This window comes from Poecilia latipinna, unplaced genomic scaffold (genome assembly GCF_001443285.1).
Source record: "Poecilia latipinna isolate Pla-1442-1.1 unplaced genomic scaffold, P_latipinna-1.0 Scaffold4, whole genome shotgun sequence".
Taxonomy (NCBI): domain Eukaryota; kingdom Metazoa; phylum Chordata; class Actinopteri; order Cyprinodontiformes; family Poeciliidae; genus Poecilia; species Poecilia latipinna.
Genome location: NW_015112620.1, coordinates 234,861 through 252,729, shown reverse-complemented (window position 1 = coordinate 252,729; position 17,869 = coordinate 234,861). Strand labels below are relative to the sequence as shown.

Sequence of the window (17,869 nt, the reverse complement as noted above, 5' to 3'; positions counted from 1 at the left end):
ACATTGCTAAGTAAATAATTTTAAAATACAAAAGCATAAATGTGATTACCGAGCTATTTAACAACAGAGCATATTATATTAGAATGTCAAATATGAAGGAGAGACTAAGAGTTTAAAAGAAATAAGGAAAACGTTAGAAATTGAATAAGAACTTAGGTGGCAAATATACAAATCATTCGATTTTTAAAGAAAACTAAATTGTTTCATAAAATGTGATTATATTTAGTAGTTATGTGTGTATAATATGACAGACTAAGATGTTCAGATACAGAGTGGTCATCCTGAACCATTCTCCAGTAGGTGGCGGTAGTACCAAACGTTTCTTACCAATCGCCAATAAAAAGTAGGAAGAAGAAGACCGACACGTCACTTCTCAGCACAGACCGTTAACTTTCCAGCAATGGACAAGTTGCAGAATGATCCACAATCGTCCTGTAAACCAAAGGTTTACAGGATTCCTGCTCTTTTGTCCGTGGATGAAACTCTTCTGACCTTTGCTGAGCGGAGAACAGAAAAAGCCGATCATATGGCGGAGGAGCTGGCTATGAAAAAGGGAGCGCTGCAGAGGGAAACCAACAGAGTTACAGTTGAGGTATATTTCCCCCCCAGTTAACTGTTTAATTGGTTCACGGCTTCTCATTTTACATTTTTTTTTCTGTCGAGCACACTGTCTCTTATACTTAATCCATCTGCATATCATGTTTTGCAGTGGACTGAGCAGAAAATTGTGGAAGAAGCGCACATTGATGGCTACCGCACTATGAATCCCTGTCCAGTGTACGACAGGACAAACGGGAAGCTCTTCTTGTTTTTCATCTGCGTAGAAGGAAACTGCACAGAATGGTGGCAAATTGGCAATTACTGCAACAAAACCCGGCTCTGCTACGTCACGAGTGATGATCTTGGAGAAACCTGGAGTGGACTGACTGATCTGACTGAACATCTACATAGTGACTGGGTGACCTTTGCAATTGGGCCAGGTCATGGTCTTCAAACAGAGAGTGGTAGATTGATGATTCCAGCTTATGCTTATGTTGGTGTAAGTCCTGCTAAGCCTATTCCACATGCTGTCTCCCTGTATAGCGACGATTCTGGGGTAAACTGGCAGTTTGGCACTTTGTTTGATAGACAATCAATAGAGTGTCAAATGGCTGAGGTTTGTGATGCGAATGGCAGATACATCTATTGCAATGCCCGCAGTAGCGAAGGGCATCGGGTGGAAGCGTCCAGTGACAGTAAAGGACAAATATTTGCAATACACAGTGACAAAAAGCTTGTGGAAACAGGTTGTGGCTGTCAGGGAAGTGTGGTCTCCTTCCCAGCCCAAAACAAAGACTCGGCAGCAGCAGCAGGCGATGCAACCCACTGGCTTTTATACACACACCCGAGCCATAAAAGAAAACGACTCGATTTGGGTGTGTTTCTGAACAAATCCCCATCCGATCCAAATGCATGGAGTGAACCCTGGATCCTTTACAGGGGCCCCAGTGGTTACTCTGACCTGGCTTACCTTGGTGACGGCTGGTTTGCGTGTTTGTTTGAATGTGGGAAGGAAGAGGAAACTGAGCAGATTGCTTTAAAAATGTTCAACTTAAATGAAATGGAGGGAGACGCACAAGAAAGTCACACCTCCACATCGCAGCAACCCACTAAGCCCATCGGAAGTGAAATAATTACTTGCTTTGCCTAATTAAATGAAAATCCTATACTTCAGTTTTGACAAATGGACCATTTTTGAAAGGTTGACCAAAAATCTTTAACGATAAATGAACAAAATCAAATGATATGATTTCAGTTTACATGAAACAATTGTCTACATAAAATGTTTTTTTTTTCCTTGTAGCTTGTATTGAGCATGAGGTGTGTTTCCAACATTAACATTTTTAATACTAATTCTTAATGCTTTTCTGACATTGATAAAATATAGTGTAATCTTTTTTTGTCATCTTTATCTACTTCTGTAATCTTTTTGGTTATATTTCCTTCGCATAACTGAAATAAAAAAAAAGTGCATTAAATTCCTATGAGGCAATATTATTATTTGCAATTTCTAATTTTTAGTCAATGAAACTTTCATTGAGCTGTTGAGGATTTTTCTTGAAAATACAAAGTTGTTAACACACGCCACAAACTGAAGGCCCAGGGGCCAAATTTGGCCTGCCTGAGCTTTTTATGTGGCCCTTAGATAAACCTTGTTTGATGTAAAATGTGTTTACCCTTCTTGAAAGGTTATGCAACAGGAGGGGCAGGTGTCCTAAATAGACATCACAAGGAAAGAGCATCATGTGGTAATTATTAAAGCAACATATCATAAAGGTAAAGCTACAACACAAATGGCTCTTCCAAACAGACAATGACCCCAATCAGTGTGCCAAGTTAATAAGTGGCAGAAGGACAAAAAAGTCTATGTTTTGGATTGAACATCACAAATATATCCCATTATTCTGGCTACCCTAATTGATCTAAAACAGGTGAGGTTTGGTCTGATTTAATAGACAGAAAAAAAAGGTTTACTTCCTTTAACAAAAATACTTGTCTTTGAATGTTTCTAATTTAATTCAGCATAGACTCCCACAGGATTAGACTTCTGATGTGGCACTTAAACTCACCATACTGGCCTGCATTACTATACACAGATTACATGTTCTTCTTCAGCATGTAAAAAAAAAAATATTTTCACTGAAAATGAATAAAGTGACTGGAAGCTAAACGTGGATCCTTCCATGACTTCCAGAGGAAGCCAACATTTGCGAAAGACAATGCAGCTGGAAAAATTGGCCTCTTGTCTTTAGCTTGTATTACATATTAGATGTGTTATTAACAGTGAATCACTCCCAGAAAGTGTTCTGCATTTCTGACTGGCAGTCTTGCACTCCCACGTGGAAATAGTTAGCAAGATACTGTTTATGGATCTCACAGATGACAGAAAACCTGCATTTTTGAAGGGCAAAGTAATTTAGGGCTATTAGCAATGCAACATAACAATCTAAAAGGGAGCCAATGAGAGGCAACTGGGGTAGTGTTTTAGTGTGTTTTTATTCTCTACATAAACCTGCAGATTTTTGATGACAGTTACTGAACATGTGTTTATCATTTATCTGTCAAGACCACATTATACAATGAAAAGACACCAGACATTGTAAAGTAAGTATTTTCCTCTGGAACAATGATCCAGTCTCCATTATTGTGGGGCTAGAAGTCCTCCCAGTTGTCATTACATACATTCTATGTTCTCTGTGGTATTTTGCAGTTAAGTATATATATTTTTTTAATTGCTGGATTTATGCTTAAATTACGAATATTTTAGTTTGCCGACACTACATTTCACGAGGCATCAAGTGGTACTGAATTCCTCTTCTTTAGAAATAGATCACATCACATTACAAACTGAATTTTCTTGTTAGCACAAGGTGTCCATTAATATGTTTTAAAGTTGTTTTGTTTCATCTGTGCTGCTGTTGCATGACTATCTGAGGAACTTTGACAAGGATCAAATTGTGATGGATCAAAGTGTTTGGATCATCTCTAAAACAGCTGCTTTTGTAGGCTTTGGTGTTTGGGGTACATTTTGAAATGACAATGACACCGTCCACAGAGAACCAAACTTTAGATCAGCATGGACTTACTGGATGCCGACCAAGAAGGATGTTCCTAAGATTTTACTACATGAACGTCCTGGAGAAAGACTGAAGTTTTTTTGTCACAATTATAAGACATATTTTTGAAAAATCAAATTTAGACGTTCAGAGCACAGTTGTGGTAGCATAATGATGTGGGATGGCATCGTTGTCATTGGTACTGATACATTTCACATTTTGACAACCAAAGTCTGAAAATGTGGCGTCCAGTTCCCTGAGTAAATCAGTTTGTTGAACCATTTTCTGTTGCAATTTTCATCATTTTTGGTGAATTTCTCCACCAGCTTTGAGCAAACTATGAACATCAATTTTCATGTTATTCTCCATAACTTTCTCCATGCTGTATTTCTTGATCTTCATGAAGTTGTTTGTTGACTAACGTTCTGGAACAAACCTCAACCGAGCAGAGATTAAATTACCCACAGATAAGCTCTACTTGCTTATTAGATTACTTCTGAAGATATTTGATGCTTTTAATACAGTTAATGCTATATTCAATTTAGAGGTAAAATAATTAAAGGAGGAAAATGCAAAAACAACAGCGATATATATACTATAACATTTAATAATACAAGCTAAAAGCTATTACACATGAAAAACTATTTCTAAATTATTTTTATAGTTGGTACACAAACAATAGCTTAATGTTATTCAACTGTTGGCTGCCGCTACTTTTGGGGACATGCGGTTATGCATATTTACAATTTGCGAGTTGTTCCCAAATCTTTGGCTTACTCAGGAAAGCCTGCATCCAACAGTTGCTTCAGCACGACGGAGTTTTTCCAAACTGAAATTGATTAAAATTTACCCAAGTTCTCCGCTGGCACAGGGACAATTCAGTGGCCTTGTACTTATTAGCACCAACCACACAGTTGGCCATGACATCTCTTACAATGATGTCATTAATGACTTTGCTTCCAGCCCTGACAAATTCACATCCCTGTTTTCAGATTTTTAATAAACAATTTGAAAACAAAGTATAAACATGTTCCTTCATTTTATGTGCTTTTCTCCTTGGGTCCATTACAAAAATCCTAGTTTAGGTTTAAAGGAATTTTTTAATTGAATCAAAGTGTTTTTTTGTTTGTTTGTTTTTTTCTGAGTGGGGGTTATATTAGGATTTTGAAGTGGCCCAGCAAGAGCTTTGACATGAATCTGACACAAAATATGTGCAGGGAGCCAAAAATTAGGATGATTGCACGGAGGCCTCCGACCTCAGAATCTGTGAAGCTCATTACCAACCATGAACAAAATACCAGAACAAAAAGAAAAAAAAAAGAAAAGAGTAAGGACAATAAAAAAAATTTCCATTGATTACTGAGAAGTATAGAAATATTTTTTGACATGCCATTTTTAAAAATATAAATTACATTTGATTTGAAATCAGTACTCATTTCATAATGGGTCTATTTTTTGAAAGACGTCTGCCTCATTCCCTATCAGAAGCAAACATCTTAATTAAAATAAATAAAAATTAAACAAATAGATCCAAATTTACCAGGCGTATAAAACATTTTGGACTTAAGTGGGTTTTGACAGGTCATGCTAATGGCCTCTCGGGGACCTTAATAAAATAAGGACAAATGCATAGGTTAAGATCTCACATAATAAAACTCTAAATGCCCACAGCAATATTTTTACTTGCATATTTCCATTTTTTTTTTTTTTGCAAATGATACGGATAGGGGAACAATGTTTAGCTGCAGATGTCCATCCTTCCACTTACACTCATGTAATTTGCACATCCTACCTTCAATATCTGCCTCAGATAACAAAAAACAAAAACAGTAATGTATAAATATTTCAGAAGAATCAATAGGAGATAGATATTTTAGACATTGCCTTTCTCTACAATTCCGCTCGGATAAACTCTCGCTTGCAGCACAGCAACAGGACAAGGAGCTGGTTTAAACCAGGCTAGGGTAAATAAAACAAAAAGTGTTTTTCGGTTTGATTTTATTAATATTTTCCTCTATATTTTATGTAAACACATTTCATGTGCAAGAATAGTAAACATTACTTAAGTTTAAGGGAAAGGCATTAAAATACGGGTCTCCCTAACTCTAAAGTCTGATTAAATCTTATAGCCTTTCGTGTATTTATCAGTTTGGTATATTTTTTGATTTTACAATGAACAAGTTACAGATTAGTCTGTTTCCACATTGCAATCAAACTGCAGTATACAGTGTCGTTTGAAAATTTGATATCACCTACCGATGATTTCATCTGTGATAGTCAGCACTTCTTACATTTAAATCTGGGCCTTTTTCAAACATGACACAAACATCCAAAAATAAATTCAACTTGTAGTCTAAAATTATATAAAAGCAGTTCTATATATCGTTACTTTAGTCCGTCGTAAATGTAATGAATGATTATGTGTCGCATGTTTTTCCCTAAATTACTTTTCTTCATCGAAAATATGCGTCTCTCTGATGCCTGAATACTGTCTGATTATTGGTTATTTATTGGGTTTTTTTTGTCTCAGTTTTTCTTAAATATTTTTATACTTGACTTTTTCACAATTGAAAAAAATAGCATAAGTTATAATCGTTTAATTAATTCAAACTGACACTATTAGTTTATAATTAAACAGATTTATTTAAACCAGCACTAAATGTGAGAGTCATTTATTTTTATAAACACGGCCTGTTGGACTGAGAAACATATGTACCGTTATGCCGTCTGGATGTTTGTAGTTCAAATAAATGCAATATTTTAGATCAAGCATGGCGAAACTTTCAAGGGGAAAACTGGCATCTGAGAAGCTGGATAGGACGGTAATCCGTGCAGCGAGGCGGAAGGAAGGACGAGATTTGGAGCTATTGCTGGGAATCCTGAGTTCCAGTGTTCAAACATGAGCACAGGATTCCGGGAGAGGAGCGAGGAGAGCGCTGGGATCATGCAGCCCGCAGGTGGCAACCCGGGACAAACTTGAAGACGTACCCGGCCTCCCGAGCCCGCTCGGAGGCTTGAATCGGGACAGTGGAGTCCGGAGCCAAACGGCGACCCGGCAGCCGGGCTGCGTCGCTCCTGCGCCCTGTGCTCCTTGAGCGCTCCCAGAAACAACTCCTGCCGCTTGAAACGTTTCCTCCTGCGAAGAAAGCTCCCGTTTGCGAACATGTCGGCCGACATGGGATCCAGCGTCCAGTAGTTCCCCTTGCCAGGATTCCCGGGCTCCCGTGGCATTTTCACGAAGCAGTCATTTAACGACAGGTTGTGGCGGATGGAGTTCTGCCACGCCGGGAACCTCTCCCGATAATAGGCGAAGCGCTGAAGGATGAAGTGACAGATCTCACTGAGGGTCAGCCTCTTCTTCGGACTCTGGAGGATCGCCATGGTGATGAGAGCGATGTAAGAGAACGGAGGCTTAGAGGCGGATCTCCTGCTCTGACCGTCCTGTTTGGGGACAGCAGCAGCAGCAGCAGAGGACGCGGATTTCTCACTGAACACAGAAAACTCCGCGTCTTCACAGTCGCTCTGACCCTCCACGTCAATGTCCGTCTCATCCATGGGTCTGTTTTCCAGCGTCATGGTCCAGAGGGTAGCCAATGGAGAGACTACGGCCCCAACAGGGGAAATCAGAGCCTGTCTAATGGGAAGGACCCCCTGCTCCCTTTTCATTAACAAAAACATAAACCATCTGACTGCATCTAAGTGCAGCCTCCCACTCTAAACATCCTCCTCCTTTGCCCCCTGCAGACTCAACCCAAAATGCTAACATCAGACAAAGAGCCTTCTATTTGCCAGCAAAATATTAGCTAAAACACGTCCACGTTTACAAGCTACTGCTGCCAAACTTTTGCATAGAAATGTAAAAATCTTTTAAACACTTTAAGATGTCAAACTTAAACATAATTGTTCACAGGAATGCTTTTACAGCTTTTTATAAACACAATTTCAGTGTTCTTTGTTAGATTTTGGTTATTTCTATTAAAATGTTCTCACAAGAATTACAACTTTGAGTCTCAGAGTACGTCTCACCACATCTAGAGATTACATTTTTTGCATGTTCTTTACAAAGTTTCATCAGATCAATGAGAGAAGAGCTGGTCTCAGGTCTAGTCTTGTTCAGATTAAACTTAACCCTGTTTTTGTTTTGTTGTTGTTTTATTGTCAGGTTTTCGTCCAGGAGTCACCTGTATATAGCTTTATCCATTTTCCCATCCTCTTGAACAAACTTACTGGAACCTGATAAAAACAATTCCCACAGCATAATGCTGGTACCTCCGTATTCAGTATGGGCTGTAGTGATACACTAATCTCAAGATACAATACGATGCGCGATATTCTGCTCACGATATAATGTCACAATATTCAGCAAACAATGTGATTCTATACATTTTTAAGATTTTCTGAAAGATTTTAGAGGGACAGAGTGATTTTGATGACATTTTGTGATCAAAATCATTCCATAGACGTGGATTGAACTTATTACACACTAATCACTCAAGACCCATTTGGCAACATTTAATTCTGGTGTAATAAATATTTTTGTCATACATTTGCTTTGTTTAATGTTTAAATGTTAATTTAAACAATTGTGTATTGTATATTTGGTTATGTAGAAAAGGAACCCTTTTTGTCTTATTCACTTATTAGATAATGTAATTTATCTATTTCCTTTCATTATTTGATTAATTGCAACCCGTTGTTTCAATACATGTCATTTTTAATGTACACGTTCAACTGGGTAAAAAATGTCAAGTGTGACAGATGTTATTTAATTCATGTGGATTTGACATAAAACTCAAAGTAGGATTTAATGTATTGATACTCGCAGATGAAAAATCGATACTTTGAGGGAAAAAAATATCGATAACCATCGTATAATCGATAAAATTACACAGCCCTAGCATGTAGGGTAAGCTTTCCAGCATGCATAGCTTTTTGTATTTAAAGCAAAATGTTCAGCTTTGGTCTCATTTGGTCAGTGCAATGGGTTGCATTGAATTAATGCAGGAAGTTGAATAAAAATGCAATCCTCACTTTTTGGTGGTCTAACACATACAATCCCAGAGAACATAGAAGTTTTTGTATATCGTGCAACAAAATGTGGAAAAAAGTTTAAGGAGACGGAATACTTTTGCAAGGCGATGTAAACATGATCACTCAAGTCCCTTCTGGCATTAATTGAAATCAAAAGTTTGTCTTTGAAAATAACATGCATACACAAACCTGTCCTTCATTAGTGTGTTTGTTATAACTTGCATTTACCGTTCCATTTAATTGACGGTAACAGGTGAGTTTCGAAATGTTTTTTTATAGGAAATGTGAGAGGACACGTGAAATTTATGAAGCTGCTGTTTGTTTTATGTTCTTGGCTTTCACAGTGCTCGTTTCCACCAGTGTTTCTCCTTCCTAAATGTTTTGGCACATGGTGAGAGAGGAAACCGTTGAAGACGTAATCCATTTTGATATAATAGCTGCGTTGTATCAATTTGTTTGAGGCCACCCACTTGGACGACTGGGGGAAACTGTGGGAAGCCTCATTATGGAGAATTTGTTACCTCCAATGTAATCTGTGCACCTCTCTAAAACCGTTATTTTATGCTGTAATCCCTGTAATTATCACAGTGGATTTATGTCAGCTGTACAGATTTTATTTACACACATGAAAGAAGTGGAAAACATATCAGATGTTTCTTTTTGAATTTACTTCAGACGAAAGCCCACGCAAATACACAAAATAACTGCTTGTTTTTTTTTCTCAGAGGCAACAGAAAGTGCACCACTTTAGCCTTCCAAATGTATTTTGCCAACAAGTACAACCAACAAATACAACAAGACAAAATAAAATGTAACTTGTGCATGTTTACCCACTGTGTTTAGCAGACGGAGTCACTGTCAGGGTCGAAGGCAATAAATTGTTTTTGAAGTTAATATCAGCAAATATTACCATTAAATACTGGAGCCACCCGGCATAACTGATAGTCATTACACGGAAAAACTAAGTTAAATGACAAGATATCAACAGTAATAAAGGTAAACTTTCTGCAATACGTTTCAGCGTCCTGTTTTTGAGGCTTCATGACGTACAGCTTGTCCACAAAAGCTTCAATCTCCACATAAGTAAATGTTTCTATCCACACACACACACAAAACACTGTCTAAACACCATCACACTTGATGCACAAAAATTAAGATGCACAAACTGACATCACTTCTTCACTTTATGCTCTGACAATTGTAGAGCATTTTACAACTCTTTTCAAACTTTTTTCTTTTTGCATCGCTACCTGCGCTTAACTGTAAACAAGTAAACAAAGAAGCAGCTCTGACCTCGTTCGTTCCTAGCTTTGCCAAGAATACACATAAAAAACCGGCATGTGTGTGCAGCCTAAGAGGGATGTTTCCGCTGAGCTGAGGTGAGTTTCACCAAGTTTCCACACCTGATGCAGAGTGAGCTGGAGTTGCCCTCTTTCCGGGGAATATGCCAGCATTTGACACAGCGGACTCTGTATTTCTTATACCTTCAAAAAAACAACAAATACTTTTTAGATTACAGACTTATTTTTAGCCCTTCCACGAAGTATATTTGTCTTACAAGATGCATATTCATTAGAAATATCTATGATTAGCCTTGATATTAAGAGGAGAATATTATTTGAAGAACTGGGGGAAAAAAAAAAACATTAGAAATTACAGTAAGCTGAAAGGGTTTTTAAATCTACCTTATGCCACAAGCATTACAGAGAGGAGTCCCGTCCTCTGCATCCCTCCACATGGGGGTCTTCCTGGTGCAGCAGGATGCACAGACTTTTCCTTCTGATGACACAGAATTACAGCAATATCAGTTTTGTATCACAGAAGTAAAAAAAAAAAAAAAGATCATCATCGAGCATTAGTCCTAATCTAAAGTAATACCACTGAACATTTTGGGATTTCTTTGTCTCATTAATGGCCAATAAGTTGACTGACATGAAAGCATTCATACAACTAAGAACTTAAAGAGTATGAAGTCCTAAAGTAAATACTAGTAAAATGTAAGTTGTGGCTACTTAAAAAAAAAAGTTTGAAATTAATTTGTAAAAGCATTTTGAATTTCATCCTCCAAAAAGATGCCTGGAAAAGTGTGCCGACCAACATATGAAATGAAAGGAACATTTGAGAGAAAACCTAAAATTCTTTTCACTCAACCATAGTGAAAAGATGCATCTTTTCACTGTGATGCGTATGATTGATTATTATGATTCACACAAGCATTACATGGTTACAGGCAATTACAAACAATTTAGACTAGTTTTTTTTAAAGTATTCATTAATACAAGTCATTTCAGTCACGGATAATCCCATAAATTTTGCTAAGACTAATGGTGAAAGATGGTGGTCTAGTCGCGCCCCCTGGTGGAGATATTGACATTCCACATATTACCTTTTAAAATTTTGCCAATAGACATTTGATACTTTAGTATTAAACTGTTATGTCTGCCTAAGACATGGATGTTTTTTTATATATATATTAAGTGCAGCAAATAGATTTTAGGTTCAGTAAATATAAAGCTATTTGATATGTTCTTTCATGCTTATATAGGAATACTCTTCAAAACCATCACAACTTTCACATAACCTTCAGCACTTTCTTTTTTTTTTAATGGATAAAAACAATTTTAATGTGGTTTAATTTGGATGCATTAAACTACTAAACAAATTATAATCAAAACTGGCAGACCTCCTAGTGCAGATTGGCTTGAGCCAGTATAATCATGGTCAGTGGATTATTAGGGATTTCCAATAATAGTAAATATTATTACAAAATGTTTTGCATTTCAGGTTTTACTTACTATTGATATTGGTTGTGTGGTCAGTCTCCTCATCTGAACTGCTGGTTTTAGCCAATTTCTGCAATGCCCGTGTCCTCAGCTTTGGTTTCCTCACACTTTTGCAGAGCTTCTTGCTGTGACAGACACGCATGTTGCAGACCGTTAGGTCAATCATCTCAAATTAAAACACTTCGAAAATGTTATCACTAAAATGCGCCAAAGCCATTTTCACCTGTACTTTGAAGTAATGAGAAGTCGACACTGTTGCCTGTTGTCATCCAGCTCTGTGTCTATCCTGAAAGTTACGCCCTGGAAGTCTGGGTCCTGACCATCAGCGCTGCGAGAGGGGTGAGGCTGTTTCCGTCGGGTCTTGGTTCTACATTTGTTGGTAGAAAGCTGATCTTTTTCATCATTGCTCACCTTCCAAATATCTGTTGCATATGACACAGTACAGCTAGAGACAGTTGAATAGTCAGCTTTGGGGTGGCTTTCTTCCTGGGGAACGTGACAGCATTCAGTCTTAGATGCTGAAAATTTATCATATTGTCCCGATTGCGGTGACAGCAGACCTGCACTGGAAGGAGGTAGCTGGGTGTTACATGGTTTCTCTGTAGATAAAGTAACATTTGCATTGAGGTCTAGTGTTAGTGCTGGTTGTGGCACATCTGTGCACTCCATATAGGTTGAACTGAAAGTAATCTGGGCAGTAGAACATACACTGGAGGTCTGTGCTTGCTGCAAAGCATTATCAGGAAACAATACATTCAAATGATCCTTTTCAGTAAGAAACCAGTCCTTCTTGCACTCCTGGATCAATGATTGCTGTTTGCCAACACTTGGCTTCTCTCTGTAACTGTGCAGAGGCTGCAAAGTTGCTGCTGAGCTGCATTCACACAACGCTACAGCATGAGCAGCCGTTTTCTCAGCAGAGTGCATCTGCAGGCTACAGCCCTCACCAGAATCTTCTTCAACCTCTTCAGAGCTACCCATTTTCAAATCCACCACAGATGTTGGAGATATCCGTCTCTCACAGAGTTGAAGTGACAGCCCTGAAGTGCTTTCAAGACTGTCTTCTGTATTTCCCCCCTTCGTTACGCCTGGCGATGCAGTTGCAAATTTGGCATTCGAGTGACTGACTCTTGAAGATGATCCTAAACTGAGGTCTGCCTCCTCAGCATCTTTATCATGAAGTAGTCTTTCACAGTGCAGGTTGATTAGACTCAGCACTTTCCAGGGGCTGTTTGGTATCATGCAACACAAACTGTGTCGGTGAAAACTGCAAGAGGATTGGAATAAATGTTCATCCCCGTCTTTTACTCCTGAAGGATCCTCCAAAGGGTTGGAAGTGGCTCGCTCTTCCTTTTCAGTTATGCAACTATTAACATCTGATGCCTCAGTAGGGTTTTTGGAAGCAGGATTTGTGTCAAACCAACTTTTGTGGATTGGTGTTGCAAGCTTCGAAACTTCATGAAAGAGGTAGAAGAGGGCCGAATGTGAATCATTGTGTTCTGCTTTGCTTTGGTTGTCCTGGATAAATGCAGCTTCTGTCCTTGGCGCTGTGCTCATGCTAAGCCACTGTCTGCAAAATGATCAAAACAAGCAGATAAATTAAGGGTATCACATACCAATTAAATTGAAACATCTTTAATAAAAGCTACAGCTGGCCTGCTCTGAGTCTAACCCAGTCTGAAAGTGGCCATCAACTGAACTATAGATCTATAGACGATATAATCTGTAATCTGCCCTGTCATTCTGTGCTTAACCTCGGCTCTTTACTGGAAAACCCATTTTAAGAAGCAACTGATGTGACTAACGCTATGTACTTTTTTTTTTTTAATGGAACCAAATACTTTACTATATATACATATATATATATATATATATAATTTGTCCTCCATCACAATTAAACATTCTAGGTTTTCTAAAACAACTTACACATTCTGCAAAATCTACACTACATACAGTCTTCTATAAGATAGCTATATACATTGATGTTCTGCAAAAGCATAAAAAACCTTTTCTTTTCTATATAATCCATTACATTTACACACAACACACCCCTCACATCCAATGATGTCCAGTGTGCTGCACAGCTATCACATTACCCAGTAGCATGATACCAGCAGCTCCCATAGTTGCCCATTTTTTAATTGACTTAGTCATACAACATTTTAAGTTTTAATCCATAATTTCTTACACAAATTAACTCCACAAACCACTATGCAGACAGATAGATAGATAGAACAAAATCACATCAAGAAACGACAACTATACAAAAACGCGGAAATTCTGAGTTCAGATTGCACGTTCAGATTTTTGAGCCGAGTAAAGATTTGAGGTTTATAGCACTACTTCTCTTTAAAAATGTTAACTCAAGGCTTTTACACATAACTGGGGTTCTTGTTTCCATTTGACGTTTGACAGCGGACAACATAAACTGTGGAGTTCACAACATTGTGAGTAAATAAATCACTTTTAAACAGCTTAGATGGGCTAAGAGGATATTTTTTTTACGTGTATAATTCCTAGCAAGGTAAAGAAAATAACGCAAACACATGATTGACGTCCTAAAACTTGATCTCATTTAATAAAATGTATCTTTTTTAACTCACCAGAAAGAATGTAATCATTTTTGGAATCTTTGGTCTCGTTTTAAGTCGTTATAGAACGAAAAGGTTGCACTTCCTGCGTTCTAGAACGTCGAAGGCTTTTCGCGGCCATCTGAAGAAGACTGTCGCGAGCGCATAAGCTCAGCGGCTTACATCAATAGACTGGCCGTTGTCATGGAATCAAACACATTCAAGGCACAAATCCTATTTTCTGGTAGATCAGACTGCGAATCAAAACTTTTAGATCTGAAGATTTGACATAATACGATATGAATTCAACTGACGTTGGACAGGTGTCAGAAGGATGTTTGCATGAATATTTCCCACAACAAAACTCACAAACAGCTAACTAAGGACACTGAGCTCGCATAATAGCTAATCGCTTTTGAAACTCACCGTGGATCACACAAATCCCTTTAAAATGTTGAGAAATGCAAGTTACTGAAGTTGTTTCGAACTCAACCCGATTAAGCCGTTAGCTATGACTTGGGTTTTGGGTCAGCCTGAGGCCACACAGGTGTTTTTGGTTTACTTGATTGCACCTGCACCGTATAAAAATGCTGATCGGGGCTAGGCTCCAGTACTTTACCTGACACTGCCTTGAAAACAGGCGTAGTTGACGAGTGAGTAATGGCCGCTTGTTAGCCTTGGATTAAACTAGTTTCTTTTTGTTTTTTTTGTTTTTTAAGGCAGACGGATGATTTTCTGATTACCCATGTATTCAAATAATGCACTGCTTACAAGTGAGTTTCTGAGCGGATTTTATTGCACAGTCTGAACATTTTAACAAAAACAAAAATTCCTATTTGTGCGTATGTTGGATAATTACAGTAGACTTGAGTAAACTCCCACAATGTTATCCATCTTGGCACACCTGAAAGTAATCAACTAAACTATTTAGACTCAAATCCAATCCATCTGCATGTTTTGAAATGTTTAAACAAATGAGCATTAAGTATCAGCATCATTCTGGAATTCAAACATCAAGTACACTTACATGGCTTTTCTGTCAGCCTTGATAGCCAAACAGCAAGGAAACCCTTCTATGTGTGACTTATGGCTAATTTCATAAAGCACAGTAACATCTACAAATGACTACTGGTACATAAAAGGAAGTCCAATGCATAGTAGAAAGTGTGACAATTAAGATCAGACAAGACAGGTCAGAAAAATAATCACTTTGTAATATTTGTGCGTAGATAAGCTGTAAAAAGGAATGTGCCGTTCACCAGCAAAGACACCGACTCTGCTCTCAGTCTTAAGCTGATATTGGAGCAGTGAGCAGTTTGTAACATTGAATGAAATCTTAAAATGATCAGAGAACTTTTTACTTCAATAAATACATCAGTTGAACCACCACAGTTTCTTTTGCATGTAACCTTTGAAATCACCAGATTTTCTTAGTGTTCGACTCAATCTCATCTGTCCTGATGTTGCATAAACAACTGGAAATGTCAGTAAGATGCTCTCAGAGCTGCTGTTCCATCTCTTCAGTCACCCCAGTTGCTCAACCAGAACACGGTGTTTGGCTCATAGCACCACCCTCTTTCTTTATCAGTCCCCTCTCTTCTCTTCCTCCTCTGTTTCTCTGCTCAATGAGGTTTGGGAACATGGCCGTCCACATAGAAGTTCCTGGTGACTTTGGGCAAAGTGAGCTCAATCCCGTCAAGATCCGGGGTGAGAATGATCTGACATCCCAGGCGGGAATTCTCCTGAAGCATGGGTGCCATGTCGAGCATGTCATCCTCCCTGGGGACCGAAACATGTGTCAACTTTTACCGAGAACTAGAGCATACAGGGAAGATTCAGCTGCAAATGTACCTCTCTTCAGGTTCTGGAAGTTTGTCGAGATGGGCGGAGTTCACATAGACGTGGCATGTTGAGCAGGCCAGCGATGCCTCACAGGCTCCTACAGGAAAACATAAAGGGGTCCAATTATTCCAGCATCATACGTTCGTTAAGCTGCATCCGCCCTCACCTTCAAGGTCAATTCCATGTTTATGAGCCAAATAGAGGATGTTGTCCCCAACTTTGGCCTTAACTGGGATTCTTTTGCCAGAGCGGTCAATATACACTACGTTGACCCTGGAGGTTAGAAACGATAACATTATTGAACAAACAACTGATTTTAAGTATACTTTTCAACTCAGTGCCTTGCAAAAGTATTCATATGCGAAACGCATAGAAATGCATAACTGTGATGTTTGCGGAAGTGTCATTTGTATTCAGCCCAATTTTAGGCAAAACTCTAAACTTTTGCTGCAGGTACTTTGGGGATTCCAGCTTTTAGCTCTAGCTTTCTCTTCCCAATATTTTCTGGTTTTCCACCACATATAGTATTTTGTACGAAGGGCGAACAGTTCAGTTTTGGTCTAAGACTGACGTGCAAGCCAAACTTTGTACACATTCTCTTCAGAAGACAATTAGTTGCTCTAGGTTTTAATTTTGGATATCAGCTGACTTTTTTGTTTAAAAAATAATGAATAATGAATAAAGGAAAACCATACACCTGCGACGGACTGGCGACCCGTACAGGGTGTACCCCGCCTCTCGCCTTTGACAGCTGGAGATAGTGGGCACCCCTCCTGGCCCCAGTGGGATAAGGGTGTAAGAAAATGGATGGATGGAAAACCATACATGCCTTTCATTTCCAAATTACTTTAATTTGCATTACTTTGACATGAAATGGTGTGAATACTTTTGTAGGGCAAATGTTTATATAGGCTTCCATGACCCATATAAACACAAAACAACATTTATCATAAAGACTTTTTAAAATTTAATCATGTCCACACAAATACTGATAATGCTTATCTAAGATGTTGACCATTATCACTGAAACACTGGAGCATTTCCAGATTACAGTCAGTGTCTGAAAAATTAAAGTATTTTGTCTTTGATAAACCAAGACTGTGAACTAAAGTAAATAATAAAAAAATAGAATTTAACCAGTTGAAAATAGAACATTTTCAACGTTTTAGTGGGGATTTTTATTTCTATTATTGATTAGTCCCGGTTTATAGTTGTGTATAACTCCACAATAAAAGCCCTTTGGACTTACACATCATCTGGGTCTTCTGCGTTGGAGCTGCCCTCTTCAGCCTGGGAGAGACCTTTGGAAAGAGAAACAGTAACTTCAGGAATCACGTAACTGTCTCATATCAATCAAATACAAAGCGGGGAATCTACAACTTGTTACACAGATGTTGCATAAGTTTCATAACAACTCCAACTGGGAAAAAAGTTGCACAAGAGCTTCTAAACAATGTTTGGTTTGAAATATAAATTGCAAGCCAAAATTTACAGGCATTATGAACAACGCGGTATTCGTAAGATAGGTTACTACTTATTAGATGTCTTATAAAAAAACAGTTTATCTTCACGAATGCATCCTAAAAATTATGCTAAACACTGCTAGCAAGCTACACCACTCACATATACTGGTCTGTAAATGCCGATTTATCGTCCGGAGACTATCAAACGACCCCCTCCTCTGAGAGCCGGCGGTGTTGTCGACACAGCCCTTGAGTCTGTACAAAGGACATGACCGACAGTCCGGGATAACTCTGGAGAACCTCAAAGTTAGTCCCATGCTCGACCTGGCTGCAGCGGCCGCCGCCATGACGCTGTTTTGGTCACATGGCCAAAATCAACCAATAGGAAAAGAAGGAAGCCAAGCGGTCGCTTTCTGCTGTGAAGCGCTTTTCTGACAGCAGAGGGCGCTACTGAACCACTGTCAAAAAAAAAAGGAAATTGAAGTACGTATTTTGAAATGTTCAATTTCATTTTATTTTATTAGATCGAACCAAGGGCGTAGGTTCGGTCTAAGTTTTGGTGGGGACCTTGGTGGGGACCTTGG

The 17,869-nt window shown here is 38.5% G+C and overlaps 4 protein-coding genes across 4 annotated transcripts; 1 reads left to right on the top strand and 3 right to left on the bottom strand.

Moving 5' to 3' along the window:
• Window positions 1–330: 330 nt before the first annotated feature.
• LOC106959999 (sialidase-2-like) lies at window positions 331–2,020 on the top strand. The gene is made up of 2 exons (XM_015052937.1): window positions 331–592; window positions 710–2,020. The coding sequence occupies exons 1-2, from the start codon at window positions 401–403 to the stop codon at window positions 1,688–1,690; spliced, it is 1,173 nt and encodes a 390-aa protein (XP_014908423.1). The 5' UTR covers window positions 331–400; the 3' UTR covers window positions 1,691–2,020.
• Window positions 2,021–5,292: 3,272 nt separating this feature from the next.
• On the bottom strand, window positions 5,293–7,241 carry LOC106960088 (forkhead box protein D2-like). The gene has a single exon (XM_015053046.1). It carries the CDS (start codon window positions 7,170–7,172, stop codon window positions 6,357–6,359), a length of 816 nt encoding a protein of 271 aa, XP_014908532.1. The 5' UTR covers window positions 7,173–7,241; the 3' UTR covers window positions 5,293–6,356.
• Window positions 7,242–9,275: 2,034 nt separating this feature from the next.
• On the bottom strand, window positions 9,276–14,663 carry zglp1 (zinc finger GATA like protein 1). Its single transcript, XM_015052827.1, has 5 exons — window positions 14,600–14,663; window positions 11,634–12,980; window positions 11,423–11,535; window positions 10,313–10,406; window positions 9,276–10,111 (listed from the first exon to the last, which is right to left on the bottom strand). The coding sequence occupies exons 2-5, from the start codon at window positions 12,965–12,967 to the stop codon at window positions 9,979–9,981; spliced, it is 1,674 nt and encodes a 557-aa protein (XP_014908313.1). The 5' UTR covers window positions 12,968–12,980; window positions 14,600–14,663; the 3' UTR covers window positions 9,276–9,978.
• Window positions 14,664–14,754: 91 nt separating this feature from the next.
• fdx2 (ferredoxin 2) lies at window positions 14,755–17,664 on the bottom strand. Its single transcript, XM_015053164.1, has 5 exons — window positions 17,446–17,664; window positions 17,072–17,123; window positions 15,989–16,095; window positions 15,832–15,919; window positions 14,755–15,759 (listed from the first exon to the last, which is right to left on the bottom strand). Exons 1-5 carry the CDS (start codon window positions 17,630–17,632, stop codon window positions 15,603–15,605), a joined length of 591 nt encoding a protein of 196 aa, XP_014908650.1. The 5' UTR covers window positions 17,633–17,664; the 3' UTR covers window positions 14,755–15,602.
• Window positions 17,665–17,869: the final 205 nt, after the last annotated feature.